Below are 14189 nucleotides of genomic sequence, written 5' to 3' on the forward strand. Positions count from 1 at the left end.
GAGAAATTGTCCGATGAGATAGGTGAGAAAGACAGAACTCTTTAGAACCTGCTTTGAGTGTATTAATTTATTATTATTATTTTTTTTGCTTTGAGAGTATTAATTATTTGCTTTGGTGTTTGCTAAGGTTGAGTGTAAACAATATGGAAGCCTTACCATTTACCTATGTGACCTCTCTCATCCTCTCAACATAAAATGATATGTAATTCATATGTATAATTTCTCTCTCTCTCTCTTTTAAACCTCAGTTTCAGATAAATGAGAGAATGGTAGACTTGGAAGCTAAACCTTTCATCTATAAGTGATATACCCATCGATTTTGGAGACTAAATCCAAATAAAGTTATCCAAACCTAACACAAAAAATCTTCAACAATAATTAAATTACAAATCAACAACAAAATTCAGCAGCAAGGCCTAATTAAATGTTTACTCATTTTTATTTTTTTTATAAAAATATGGTGATCAAATGCAGGTCAAATATTTTTATTTTTTTATAAAAATTTAGTTCTTTAAATATATTTTTCTAGTTAAAAAAATATAATAAATTAAAAATTTTATATACATCTAATCAAATAAATTAAAAAATATTTATGTTAATAAATAAATAAAAATTTGTTAATAATACTTAAAAACAAAACTGGTTCAAGCCTTCATTGAGCTCAATGTAAAGAGGACCAACCTGCCGTCATAAAAGCCCAAAATACTCCATTATAAAAGCCCAAGTAAATATCCCTGTCTTTCTCTCCCACACACTCGCATTCTCAGTTTTTCCTCTCTGCGTCTTCAAGCAATAAACCATGGGTGATAGCCAGTACTCCTTTTCTCTCACTACTTTCAGTCCTACCGGAAAGCTAGTACAGATTGAGCACGCATTGACTGCCGTTGGATCAGGCCAAACTTCTCTCGGAATCAAAGGTTGTTGCAATTTAAGCTCTCTCTCTCTCTCTCTTTTCTCTCATTTTCTTGTCATTTTCGAATGTACTATGTTGTTGATGGGTGCTTAGATACTATGTTGTTGAATTTTTTTTTTTTGGTGTTGTAGCGGCAAACGGTGTTGTTATTGCAACTGAGAAGAAATTGCCATCTATTTTAATCGATGAATCTTCTGTAAGTAAACTTTTTTTTTTTTTTTCGGTTTTGTTATATTCTTTGGTTGAAATTCAAGAAACCCTTTTGTTTTTTTGCGTTTTTTATTGTGTTTTCTTTGTGAACTTTTCGGGCTGGCCCTGCGATCTTTTAGTAATAACCTAAGTATAGAGACATGGGCTTGTAGCACTCTAATTGAAGAAGCTGATGATTCTTGTGGAAAAGCAACGTGGATTCTAGTCAATGAGGTGTTGGTCTAGTAGTTAACAGGTTTATATTGAGATTCTTAGGAGTCATTTGAGTTTAGTGACATCGGCTGGTAGAAATCTGTTAAAATTAGTTGTAAATTTGTAATTTTTATTAGTAATTTGAGCTTAGTGATTTGGGCTCTTGCCAATGAGGCGTTACTATACTAGTTAATGACTCTAAGATTGAGACTTTGGATGTTGGAGTCTCTAGATTTATATCCTCATTAATCCCACATTGTATAAAAAGGTGTTGTTGATTATTTTAAATCGTCTTGAATGAGGTGGAGATGGTTTGATTTTGGAGCCAGTCGATTGGTCTATTATTCTAATTTGCAAGATGGCATGGATTTTGGATTAAATCCAAATAAAGTTATCTAAACCTAACACAAAAAATCTTTAACAATGAATGTCATAACTCAATTCTGGGTTATTCTTCAAAATCTATTTTTTTAAAATAATAATAAAAGCTGGCAACGTGGAGAAAGTAGGCGGGAAATCAAGTTGCAATTTTTGGAGGAAATTCAAGACCTAATTGTACCCCATTATGTCCAAAAATGGAGAAAAAAATGCAAATTCAAGGTCAAATTCAATGATTATTGGACGAATTTGCGTAAAAATTAAGTCCAATAACATAATTAAATTTTTAATAGGCCAATTTGATTTAATCATGGACCAAATTAAATTTTAATTATGTTTAAGAATTAATTTCGGTCCAATTAAAGGATTTAATTAAGTGCAAGGACTTAATTATACTTTAAATGGGTCAAATTAATTTTATTTGGAGCCTAATTGGTGAAAAATTAAGTTTGAGAGCCTAATTTGAGCATAATTGAGAAGATTGAAATTTTAAGAGACTAAATTTAATTTTTACCAAGTTAATTGATTGAAATTAGGGGTCAAATTGCAAGAAAATTAAAGTTTTGGGGTCAATTAGGGGTTAAATTGACAAAATTCACAACCAAGGACCAATCTGCAAAAGGCGCCAAACTATAGGGGTTTAATTGACAAAATTCAGGGGTCAAATTGAAGAAATTGAAAGTTTAATGGTCAATTAGGGATGAAATTGCATAAATTCGAGACCAATGACTATACTGCAAAAGGCGCGTAAATACAGGGCTAAAGTTGAAGTTCTGCAGGGGTCTTATTCCATTAAATCAAAGGTTTAGGGTCAATTAGGGGTTCAATTGAACCAAATTGAAAGCTAGAGGACTACATTGAACTTCGGCAAAATCCCTAATTTTAACCCAAAATGATGTTGTTTTTGCGTTAAAAAAAAAAAGAAAGATACCAGGCGACACGTTGCCTGGTCACTGTTCATCTTCCCCGTGAACGCTGCCCGGGTAGCAGTTTTGCAGGTGCATTTAATGCCTCGCATGTCCCCCAAAATTGACAACACGTGCACCAAAATAGTCACCTGAAATCCCTCTATCCCCGAGTATTATCTGGTCAGGCCTATTAACATGAAAACTGCTCCAGTGACCGGCCTGAAGTAGCCAACTCGGGCAGTTTTGGACTGTCAAATTAGCAGATCGAGGTGCACACTTTGAACCAACGGTTGGAATGCTTACCAACCAAACCAAAGGCCACGATTTGACACCATTAAAGAAAAAATGTTCCTCTTCCATCTCCTACAAATAGGGCTGCATTTCATGGCCTGGAGGAGGAAGAAATCGAGTCCAAAATTGACAAAAAACCAGCCGCACCCCTCTGTTTTTCTCCTTTTCTTTTCTGCAACGAGTACTCTTTCTCTTTTCTCCTTCTCAGCCGTGCATTCAGCCACCACCACTACCACCGCTAGCTTGACAACCATCCTCTCCAGCACACTTCTCCCTCTCCATTGATTTCTTCTCCCTTTTCCTCCATAGCGACAGCAGCTCATCAGCACCACCATTTTCTTTTTCTTCCTTCTCCAGCACCGGCAACAGCAACATCAGCACCGACCTCCATCCCCACAACCGGCTTTACCACCATCATTTCCATCAACCCAGCTCTTCACCAGTGGCGGAGCAGCCACCGTGACCTTCTCTCTCTTCTCCTTCCAGCTTTTCTCTCTCCTCTGCAACTTTTTCTTCTTCCTCGCACAGCCGAATCTGGCCACCTTCACCTCAGCCGACGCCCCCTGAGCCACCGGCTAAACCACCTCATCACGACCGAGACCCCCACGCCAGGCAACTTCCTCCTCCCTGCTTTGCCTCTTTCTTCCTCGTCGTGGCTGCTGCATGCAGAATTTATTTCTACATGGAGTAAGCTAATTAATTAGCCCCTGGTTTGGGTCGGGCCAGTTATAGCCCTGCCCAAGTGGTTGGGTCTTGCCTGACCCCCATTTAAAAAAAAATCAAAAAAAGTTTTCAAAAATCATTTTAAAAAAATTTTGGGATTTTTCTCGCATATTTTTCTACCAATTTTGCATAATATCGGGTTGTATATTTACACTGTAAAATACAAATCTAGTATTAAAATACCCGGTTTTCTCCAAAATATTTCAAAAAAAAATTCAAAACATTTTCAACAAGAAAAAAATATTTCGTTGCATATGGCCAAATTCTAAAAAAATTTCAAGCATATTTTCATAAAAAAAATTGCATCTCTCTCATGTTTTGAAAATAAAAAATGGATATCATAAACAGTTTATGATCATCCATTAGTATTTGGCCAACATGTCAAAAATCTTTTTCAAATCTTTTTTTTATGATCTAGATGTAGACTTTAATATTTGTGGGGTGTAAAATTACATGATAAAGTACACCCTTATGTATTAAAGATACAAGGTGTAAATAAATGCGATGCCAAAATTCAGACTTTAGAATAGTTAGAATTTAACCCGATAAGGTAGAAACTCTCTCATGAAGAGAGATCTGCCTTGAGCCTTAGAAAAGACTAACGAATAAAAACCCAACTTAGAAAAAAAACAATCAAACAAACAATGCAGCTTACCTGAGGTAGGGTGCATTGGGGGTGATGCGTCTTCCCCTTGCATAACCAGTCCCTTACTCATACTCTCGCAGACCATAGATTCCTAGTGACCATAATACTAGGTGGCGACTCCTAAACATTAATCATAATTCTATAATTAAATTCAAAAACTCTTTCCAACACACAACACCTCACATAGGAGGCACGACAAAGAGCCTCCGCCGTCACGGCGCTCACGCCCCCGCGACAATGAATATGATTTCTGCTAATGAAAGGCAAGCCCCCTAGTGCCTGTGCTTTCTAAATGCCATCACAGCCCCATTCAAGGAACTTCCAGACAGAGGATTCTTCAGACCAATAGCATTAATAATGGAAGACAATATAGATTCAAACTATGATATCAGAATCAATATAGATACCACCATATTTGCTTAACCCAACATACAAAGGACAAATTGCAGAAACAATGATTCTAAACATAATAGAACCAGCACATGGAATATAAAACAAAAGTTCATCTCAACTCTAGTGAAGATATTCTAGGGGAGTTTTTCGATCTATTTTTGAGGGGTTTGTTGGGTCCATTTTATTTTGATTCATTAGCAGCCTTCCAAGTCTTTGTGATATTAATCCGTAAAGACATGTAAAAATACCTAGTTACCATGATGAGTTTCTCAAATTTTTTTCATATGAAAAGAGAGGTTGAAACCCCGGACCAGTGACCTCCTAGGAATCATTATGCACCCCAACCCACATGGAAGTGTGAGATCAACCTCTTAGGAATCATTGTGCACCCCAACTCATATGCAAGTGTGTAATTGTTGGTGGACCTCGAGTTGCAGGCTCTCCCTTGTGGTTTTGTTTTTTAGAGTGGCTTACTGCTCACCCATGGGTGGTGTCAAGGAGATATTAACTAACACATGGTTTCCAATTCAAGAGCCATCATCAAAATCACAAGATTCTGATTGCCAAATTCTTCTCAACCAAATAAAAGTTTGATTAAATTGAATTGAATAGCACCAAATATTCAATGGATCAACAAAAATAAAAGGTAATGTTTATAAAACCAATTTTAATATAGCTCAAAATTAAGCGGATCTTTTCGGTAATTAAGGTAAGAACTTCAACAAAAAAAAATAAAGAAAAGAATTAATATGGCCTGACATGGTTAAAATATCCCGGTAAACTCAAGTAAAATTTGGTTAAATATTGTTGATTGTTTTTGGAAAAAACAATTTTAGTCAAAACAATATTATTTTAATTCAGATTTGACAACTCAGGATGCCTACTTTGAGGCAATGGTTGGGATCCTTACCAACTGAATCAAGGGCTGAAATTTTTTCCTGGTATAAACAAGATTGCTCTCTTCCACCTCCTATAAATAGAGGTGGATTTCCTGGCCTTGGGGAGGAGAAAATTGGGACCAAAGTCGGCAAAAAACCAGCCCCTCTGCCCTCGTTTCTGCAGTTTTTCTCTCCCTCTCTCCCCCCACCGTTCGAGCCACCACCTGCTCCACCACAGGTAGCTAGCCCAACCACAAGCTGATCACCCCCATTCCTGAAACAGTCACCGTTTCTTCCTCTCTCTCACCTCTGCAAAATCCTTCTTCCTTCCCCCGTGATCGACTCCGGCCACCATTCCTCCCAGCGACGCCACCAAAACCATCAACACAACCTCCTGATCACGGCCGAGACTCCTGCTTCGAGTGAGCCGCTCCTCCGTCAGCCTTCATTTTCTGCAACCATTTCAGTTGCATGCAGAACGTGAACCACTGTTCACGTTCTGCAAATAATTAACATTAACTTTGGGTCGGGCCAGTTATGGCCTAGCCTAATTGGTCGGGTCTGCCCTGGCCCAAAAAAAAGAGAGAAAATGTGTTGGGCCAAGATCGGCCCATTGTTTTCTGGGTTTGTGCCTGACCCACTTATCTGGGCCGACCCGACCCACATGTTTTAATAATATTTAATTAATATATAATATTATATTATATATTTCTTTAAAAAAAATAAAAAATCCTTTGAAAAAAATTGTGATTTTTTCACATTTTTTTCTATCAATTTTGCATAATATTGGGTTATATATTTACACTTTAAAATACAAATCCGATATTAAAATACCTGGTTTTCTCTGAATTTTTTTTAAAAAAAATTTCAAAACATTTTCAAAAAGAAAAAAAATATTTTGTTGCATATGGACAAATTCTAAAAATTTTCCAAGGATATTTTCATTAAAAAAAATTGCATCTTTCTCATGTTTTGAAAACCCAAAAAAATAGATATCATAACCGGTTTATGATTATCTATTAGGGTTCGACCAAAATATCAAGAACTTTTTTCCAATTTTTTTTTAGGATCCAGACGTAAACTTTAATATTTGTGGGGTGTAAAATTACATGATAAAGTATACCCTCGGGTATTAAAAATACAAGGTGTAAATAAATACGATGCTAAAATTTAGACTTTAGAACGGTTAGGATTTAACCCAATAAGGTAGAGACTTTTTCATGAAGAGAGATCTACCTTAAACCTTAGAAAAGACCAACGAATAGAAACCAGACTTAGAAAAAAAAATTAAACAACAATGTAGCTTACCTTAGGTAGGGTACATTGGAGGTGATGCGTCTTCCCCTTGCATAACCAATTCTTTACCCAGACTCTCGCAAACCATAGGTTCCTAGTGACCATAACACTAGGTGGCGACTCCTAAACATTAATCGTAATTTCATGATTAAATCCAAAAACCCTTCCCAACACACCACACCTCACACAAGAGGCACGACAATAGCCTCCACCGTCGCCAGACGACGTCGCATTGGCGCTCGACCCCCTTGACAACACTATTAAAAAACAAAAAACAATATGTAATGGCTCTTCAAAATATATTTAAAAACACTTTTTACTGTCACTAAATTTTTTTGATCCGTAACAAAATTATCAGAAATGGTCACTACATATAGTGTCATAATTAAGTTGATGCAGTGACACCAAACCCTCTATAAAAGAGATTAAAGATCCAATTTAATAATTTGATGAAATTGAAAATTAAAGATCCAATTTAATAATTTGAAGGAATTTGATATGATTTATTACTTTCAAATTATATGTAATCTTTTTTGTTATGAAAAAAGGGGTTTGAATTCAAGATTTTCTTGGAAGAAAAATACTAAAATCATTCAAGTTACAACTCATTGAAGATAGTTCAATGCAGATGATAAAACTTGAATATCAAATCCTGGAAACTACAATATGCTTAGCCTTCAGCTAGTTAAAAAAACGAATATCAAATCCTGGAAACTACAGTTGATAAATAAACCTGGTCCTCGGAACCTGCTTTCAAGTCTCGTTAATATCACATTGCTTAGCAAAAACCCTAATTCCCGCAAGAACCCTGCTTTCAAGTTTTTCAATTGCATGAGTTGCTTTTATTTCCCCTGTCATTCCAATTTTCTTTGATTCTCATTTCATCCTTTTATGGTCATCAAATCTTTCTCATTACTTCAGGTATATACGTACATCACATCAATTTCATTTTTCAACCTACAAGTCGTGCTCTTCCTTCACCACAGCCCTACAAAAACTAATAAAAAAATGTTGAGACACTAAAATACAAGCTTCACTAGTAAAAAAAACTACAAGTTGCAAGAACTCCACCTGCAACACCAAACCCTAAGTAAATAAACTAACTTCCATTCACAATCAGCCGCCTCCTTCCCTTCACCGTCTCTTTCTCTCTGCTCATCCCATCATCATTGCCTCTCTCTCTCTCTCTCTCTCTCTCTCTCTCTCTCCAATCAGAACTAAACAGACGATGGCTGAGGCACTTGTATCTCCGATCTTGGAGCAGTTAACCACGATCGTTGTTCAACAGGTATTTTTCTACCATCTGCAATAACCTGATTTACCTAGCAGGGATAAGAAATATAAAGGTCAAGCCTTTTTTCTTCCTATCATAAAAAGAATACTTTTAACTTGAATAAATGAAAATGGTATATGTTTGGATTTTATTAAAGAATCTTCTTTTTGTTGTTTTATTATTTTTCATAATTCCAAAAATAACCTAAAGAAAATATATCATTCCAAATATAGGAAAACCGAAAAAGGCAAAACAAGAGTTGCCAATTCTCTTTAAACTGAACTATTAAGGGTAAAATAATCAATAAAAAGTTCAGAGGATTAGCGAGCGAGTGTATATATATATATATATATATATATATATATATATATATATATAAGGTAAAATATATCTATAGTTTAGTGTAAAATAAAAACCAGATTTTATGTCGGTTCAAAGGAGAAATCCTTCTCTCGTGAGAACATTAAACTCTTTCCATGCCTATATTAATTATATATATATACGTACAAGTTTAACGTTGTACCATTTAAGATTCATTTTATACCTTCTTATACAGTAGCATAGTGCAGACTGATATCATCATAATGATGATAAAAAGAAAAAAGAAATATTATTATTTCTAATAAATATTTTACATATAAATTATTAATATAGTAAATCCATTTCACAATAAAATATATTAATACAAAATAGAAATGTTTCCTGTGCTTGAACTTCCTTGTCTTTTCTACACTAATAGGTACAGGAAGAGGTGAACCTAGTAGGGGGTGTGAAATTGTCTTGAAATCACTGAAATGTTTCCTATGCTTAACGTTTCTTTTCCTTTGTACACTAATAGGTACAAGAAGAGGTGAACCTCGTAGTGGGTGTGAAGAAACAAGTCGACAAGCTGAAAAGACATCTCCTTGCTATCCAATCTCGCATTGAAGATGCAGATAGAAAACAAGTGAAAGATGAGGCTGTAAAGGATTGGCTAGACAAGCTCAAAGATGTATGTTATGATATCGATGACGTGCTAGATGAATGGAGCACTGCAATTCTTAGATGGAAAATGGAGGAAGCTGAAGAAAATACTCGCAGCCGACAGAAGATGCGATGTTCCTTCCTGAGATCTCCTTGCTTTGGTCTCAATCAAGTGGGTCAACGTCGGGACATTGCCCTTAAGATCAAAGAAGTATGTGAAAAAATGGATGACATTGCCAAAGAGAAAGCTATGGATGGCTTTGTTCCGTACAGAGCCACCGATGAACTACAACGACTAATAAGTACCTCCTTTGTTGATGAATCAAGCGTGATTGGTCGAGATGTTGAAAAGAAAACTGTTGTAAGCAAGTTGGTGGGTGAAAGTAGTCAGGAAGCACGGGACGTTGATGTCATCTCTCTAGTAGGGCTGGGTGGAATGGGAAAAACAACTCTCGCCCAACTAGCTTTTAATGATGCTGAGGTTACGGCTCATTTTGAGAAAAAGATATGGGTGTGTGTTTCAGAACCGTTTGATGAGGTTAGAATAGCAAAAGCAATCATTGAGCAGCTTGAAGGGAGTCCAACGAATTTGGTTGAATTGCAATCCCTTTTGCAAAGGGTTTCTGAATCCATTACTGGAAAGAGGTTCCTTCTTGTCCTGGATGATGTCTGGACAGAAAATCATAGACAATGGGAACCACTGAAACTCTCTCTCAAAGGCGGTGCACGAGGAAGCAGAATTCTAGTGACCACTCGTAAGGACGCTGTGGCAACGAAATTGGGAACTGACCACCGGATCAACATTGAGAAATTGTCCGATGAGATATGCAGGTCAATATTCAATCATGTGGCATTCCAGGAAAGAAGCAAAGATGAGCGCGAAAGATTGACAGATATCGGCGATAAAATTGCAAACAAGTGCAAGGGCTTGCCTCTAGCTGCCAAGGTATTAGGAGGTCTAATGCAGTTTAAAAGAACAAGAGAAGAGTGGGAACGTGTTTTATCTAGCGAACTGTGGAGGCCAGATGAGGTTGATAGAGACCAGGTTGAAAGACAAATATTTATACCGTTGCTTTTGAGTTACTACGATTTACCTTCTGTGGGAAGACGATGTTTCTTGTATTGTGCCATGTTTCCAAAAGACTACGAGATGGACAAAGATGAATTGGTGAAGATGTGGATGGCTCAAGGTTACCTCAAGGAGACTTCAGGTGGAGATATGGAGCTTGTAGGAGAGCAGTACTTTCAAGTCTTAGCAGCGCGCTCTTTCTTCCAAGATTTTAAGACGTATGGTCGAGAAGGTATTGCATTCAAGATGCATGATATAGTGCATGATTTTGCCCAATATATGACAAAAAATGAATGTCTAACAGTGGACGTCAATAACCTTGGAGAAGCAACAGTGGAGACTTCAATTGAAAGGGTTCGTCATTTAAGCATGATGCTGTCAGAGGAGACTTATTTTCCCGAGTTCATTCAGAAAGCAAAAGGTCTTCGCAGCCTCTTGATCAACACTAGAGACCCTTCACTTGGAGCTGCACTTCCTGATCTATTCAAGCAGTTGACATGCATCAGGTCATTGAATTTGTCAGAGTCTTCAATCAAAGAATTGTCAGAGTCTTCAATCAAAGAAATACCAAACGAGGTAGGGAAATTGATACATTTGAGACACGTCAATTTTGCATATTGTTATCAGTTGGAGTCCCTGCCAGAAACCATGTGTGATTTATGCAATCTGCAATCCCTAGACGTTACTTGGTGTGGTTCTCTCAAGGAATTGCCTAAGGCGATTGGAAAACTTATCAAATTGAGGCATCTCCAGATTGATGGTTCAGGTGTGGCCTTCATACCAAAGGGAATAGAGAGGATAACATGTCTTCGAACATTAGATGTGTTTAAAGTGTGTGGCGGTGGTGAGAATGAAAGTAAAGCAGCTAATCTAAGAGAATTAAAAAACTTAAATCACATTGGAGGGAGTCTTAACATACGGAATCTAGGAGGAGGTATAGAAGATGCGAGTGACGCTGCAGAAGCACAACTCAAGAATAAGAAGCGCCTGCGTCGTTTGGAATTGGTTTTCGACAGAGAGAAAACAGAGTTGCAAGCGAATGAAGGCTCTTTAATTGAAGCTTTACAGCCTCCGTCAGACTTGGAATATCTGACCATATCTAGTTACGGAGGGTTGGATTTGCCAAATTGGATGATGACATTGACCAGATTACTGGCTCTTGAACTGCATGATTGTACAAAGCTGGAGGTCTTGCCTCCGTTGGGAAGATTGCCCAACCTTGAAAGCCTGGCATTCTGGTCGTTGAAGGTGAGAAGGCTGGATGCTGGATTTTTAGGTATAGAAAAAGATGAGAATGCCAGTATTAAGGAAGGAGAAATTGCAAGGGTCACTGCTTTCCCCAAATTAAAAACACTTGAGATTTGGCATCTCGAAGAAGTAGAAGAGTGGGATGGAATTGAAAGGAGATCAGTGGGAGAAGAAGATGCCACCACAACTTCAATAATATCCATGATGCCACAACTTCGATGGTTGAGAATTATCAATTGCCCGTTGCTGAGAGCACTACCAGACTATGTTTTGGCAGCGCCTCTACAGGAATTAGACATAAGGTGGTGCACCATTCTAAGGAAACGTTACGGGAAGGAGGAGATGGGTGAAGATTGGCAAAAGATTTCTCACTTCCCAAACATTTATTTTGAATAATATGTAAGCCTTACCATTTACTCTATGTGACCTCTTTACTGTAAAATCCAAGACCTATCACTGATCATGGCAAGACTCACTCCTCTATTTCCAGATCCAAAAATGTCAAGATATTTTTAATTCTTTAATTCTATGAATAAAAACATAGATATTGAATTTTTTTTTTAATCTTTCATAAATTGAATTCAATTTTCGAAAACTTTCTACAAATCTAAATATGGATATTGAAAACGACATCAAAATAGGAACTTTCATAGGTTTCCACACACTCCCATATGCCTTGAGCTTAAGCGCAGGTGGACATCTTTTTTTTCTTTTTCTTTTTTTCCAAGACAAATGCTGCAACCTATTAATCATCCATGAGCCATGTGTGCATACCGCACGCCTCCTTACAGGGCATCTTCACTGCCGGACTGGTGGGATTCATATAGACTTCATATGTGCTACTTTGAGGCTCCATATCTCCGTTTCTAGTGTTCTTGAACTCGTCAGAGAGCTTACACTGCATGCTATCTATAACAACAGATATCAAGCACAGACAATAAAGCATATGAAAATTACAAGACAGAAAAACCAATTCATCGTAATTCAAACGCTGAAATCTCTCAGCATACAAGTCCAATTTACACGCCATTTCCCAGATTTAGTGCTCGTGGCAGATGCACATGAGGTAATCATTTCATGATCAGTGTAAAATATCTATGGTTGTGGTAATGCTAATTAGAGTTGTTGAATTATATTGCAATGCAATTCCATGATGTAAAAGTATTTTTCAACTTGGATTAAACTCACTTAATTAGTTTATTAATTTGTACAAAAATAGTTTTATTTCATAAAATCTCATAAAATAGAAATTACAAATAGTAATTCAACTCATAATTTCATGCTCTCTCTTATATAAAATTTTAATTTGAACTAAACTATTCTTTATAGAATGAAGTATTATTGCTTTCCATCTAGAAATGAAACACAATAAATTATTTCATAAAACAATACATGCAAAATAATTCAATACTACTTATAAAAGAAAAACCATTTTAAAGTATTAAGTCAAAAATTCAGGATGTTTTAAAGTAATCCCTAGTAATTTTGATTTTCTCATAAATCTAATTTTATTGAGTGAATGAAAGATTTCAAATATATAGTACGTAGTATATAAATAATTTTCTGAACCAAAGAAAGATTTCAAATATATAGTACGTAGTATATAAATAATTTTCTGAACCAAAGAAAAAACAGAATTTTAGGAGTGATTTAAAATCATGAACTAGAATTTAAGTATTCAAGTTGAGCATATTAAATTTGAATTCCCAGTCGTTCAAGTGCATGGGACACAAATCCTTCTTCAAGAATCGTTGTGTTTTCTTCCCCTCGGAACCCATTAAAACATGGAGCCCAAAAGTATTTAGATTGCCCAATTCACCAAGTCATAATGAGAGAACCCAAGCCCAAGCAGAGTACTCTGGGCTAATTCATTTTATTTAGTACTATGATTATTATATGCACTCCATTAATTATTAGTTCCACTTCATTTTGTAGCCACGATGATCAATTATGCATATGACCTCACCTCAACACTAGTTTTGTACCCGCACTCTGCAATGAGGTGCATATAGTGTTTTTTCAGAGCATCAAAGCATTGACTAAGAAAGACTGACTGAATTGAAACAGAACGCAACGAGACTTTTGGGTTTGAAACTAATCCAGTGAAGACAGCAAATAACCTTCTTCTTTTTTTTTTGTAAGGGAAGGCAAATAGAATGAGTTTAAAGCATAATGACTTAATTGCAAAATGCATATGAATGCAGTTTTTTGACAAGGGAGTTTGGTGTTCCTGAAGCAGCAACAATGGCTGCTAAGCTACGCATAATTTGTTGTCTTATTCCCAACAATGCCATTCTGATCCCAAACGCTGCTGAGTCTAGCATGCTGATTTCCTCACTAATTTCGATCTGAATTTCAATTTCCAGATTTCATAACCTTAGCCCTTATTTTAGTAACCAAACAACTCTCTTCCTATGTTCCTGCATCTGCATGTCGACTCTTCACTCTCTGATTCCTGAATCTTGAAAAGACTCTTCCTTTGTTTTTCTAGTTGTCTTGCGTTATGTTTCTAGCTAAAAGAAGAAATAAGTGACTTAAATTATGAAAAAGTAGAAAAAGACAATGAAAGAAGTGCCTTAAATCACGTTAAGTTAAGAAAGGAATGAAAAGAAAAAAAGAAGAAAGGAAGGTGATGTAGTCCATACAAAATGAATCCTTTCCTCCAGAAAATCTTGCTCATTTCTTGTCCTTTTCACACCCATTTGCTCCCCTTCACAAACAAACCTCCCCATTTAAAGGAGCTCCAATCACGCAAACCAGCAATCCTTCCCAACTTTTTTCCATGACCACAGCACGCTACTGATATCC

At 36.4% G+C, this 14189-nt stretch overlaps 2 protein-coding genes and 2 long non-coding RNA genes across 6 annotated transcripts in view; 3 read left to right on the forward strand and 1 right to left on the reverse strand.

The window, feature by feature from the left end:
* LOC7482215 (putative disease resistance protein RGA4) overlaps positions 1-14189 on the forward strand; it is a 124615-nt gene that overhangs the window by 103507 nt on the left and 6919 nt on the right. The window contains exon 9 of one of the 2 annotated variants that reach the window (XM_052445810.1): positions 11068-11351. The exons of the other annotated variant lie outside the window; for it this stretch is intronic. Within the exon in view, the coding sequence (XP_052301770.1) occupies positions 11068-11351 (284 nt within the window). The remainder of the gene's footprint in view (positions 1-11067; positions 11352-14189) is intronic. 2 annotated transcript variants of the gene reach the window in all.
* Positions 1-14189, reverse strand: part of LOC127904070 (uncharacterized) — a 134515-nt gene that overhangs the window by 98645 nt on the left and 21681 nt on the right. The window contains exon 2 of one of the 2 annotated variants that reach the window (XR_008056905.1): positions 10452-11232. The exons of the other annotated variant lie outside the window; for it this stretch is intronic. This is a non-coding gene — a long non-coding RNA (uncharacterized LOC127904070). The remainder of the gene's footprint in view (positions 1-10451; positions 11233-14189) is intronic. 2 annotated transcript variants of the gene reach the window in all.
* Positions 1-14189, forward strand: part of LOC18103922 (putative disease resistance protein RGA3) — a 134906-nt gene that overhangs the window by 98410 nt on the left and 22307 nt on the right. The window lies entirely within an intron of this gene.
* Positions 843-1643, forward strand: LOC7453996 (uncharacterized). Its single transcript, XR_008056907.1, has 3 exons — positions 843-917; positions 1045-1109; positions 1243-1643. It is a non-coding gene; the product is annotated as an uncharacterized LOC7453996 (long non-coding RNA).

Source organism: Populus trichocarpa, chromosome 12 (genome assembly GCF_000002775.5).
Source record: "Populus trichocarpa isolate Nisqually-1 chromosome 12, P.trichocarpa_v4.1, whole genome shotgun sequence".
NCBI classification, from domain to species: Eukaryota; Viridiplantae; Streptophyta; class Magnoliopsida; order Malpighiales; family Salicaceae; genus Populus; species Populus trichocarpa.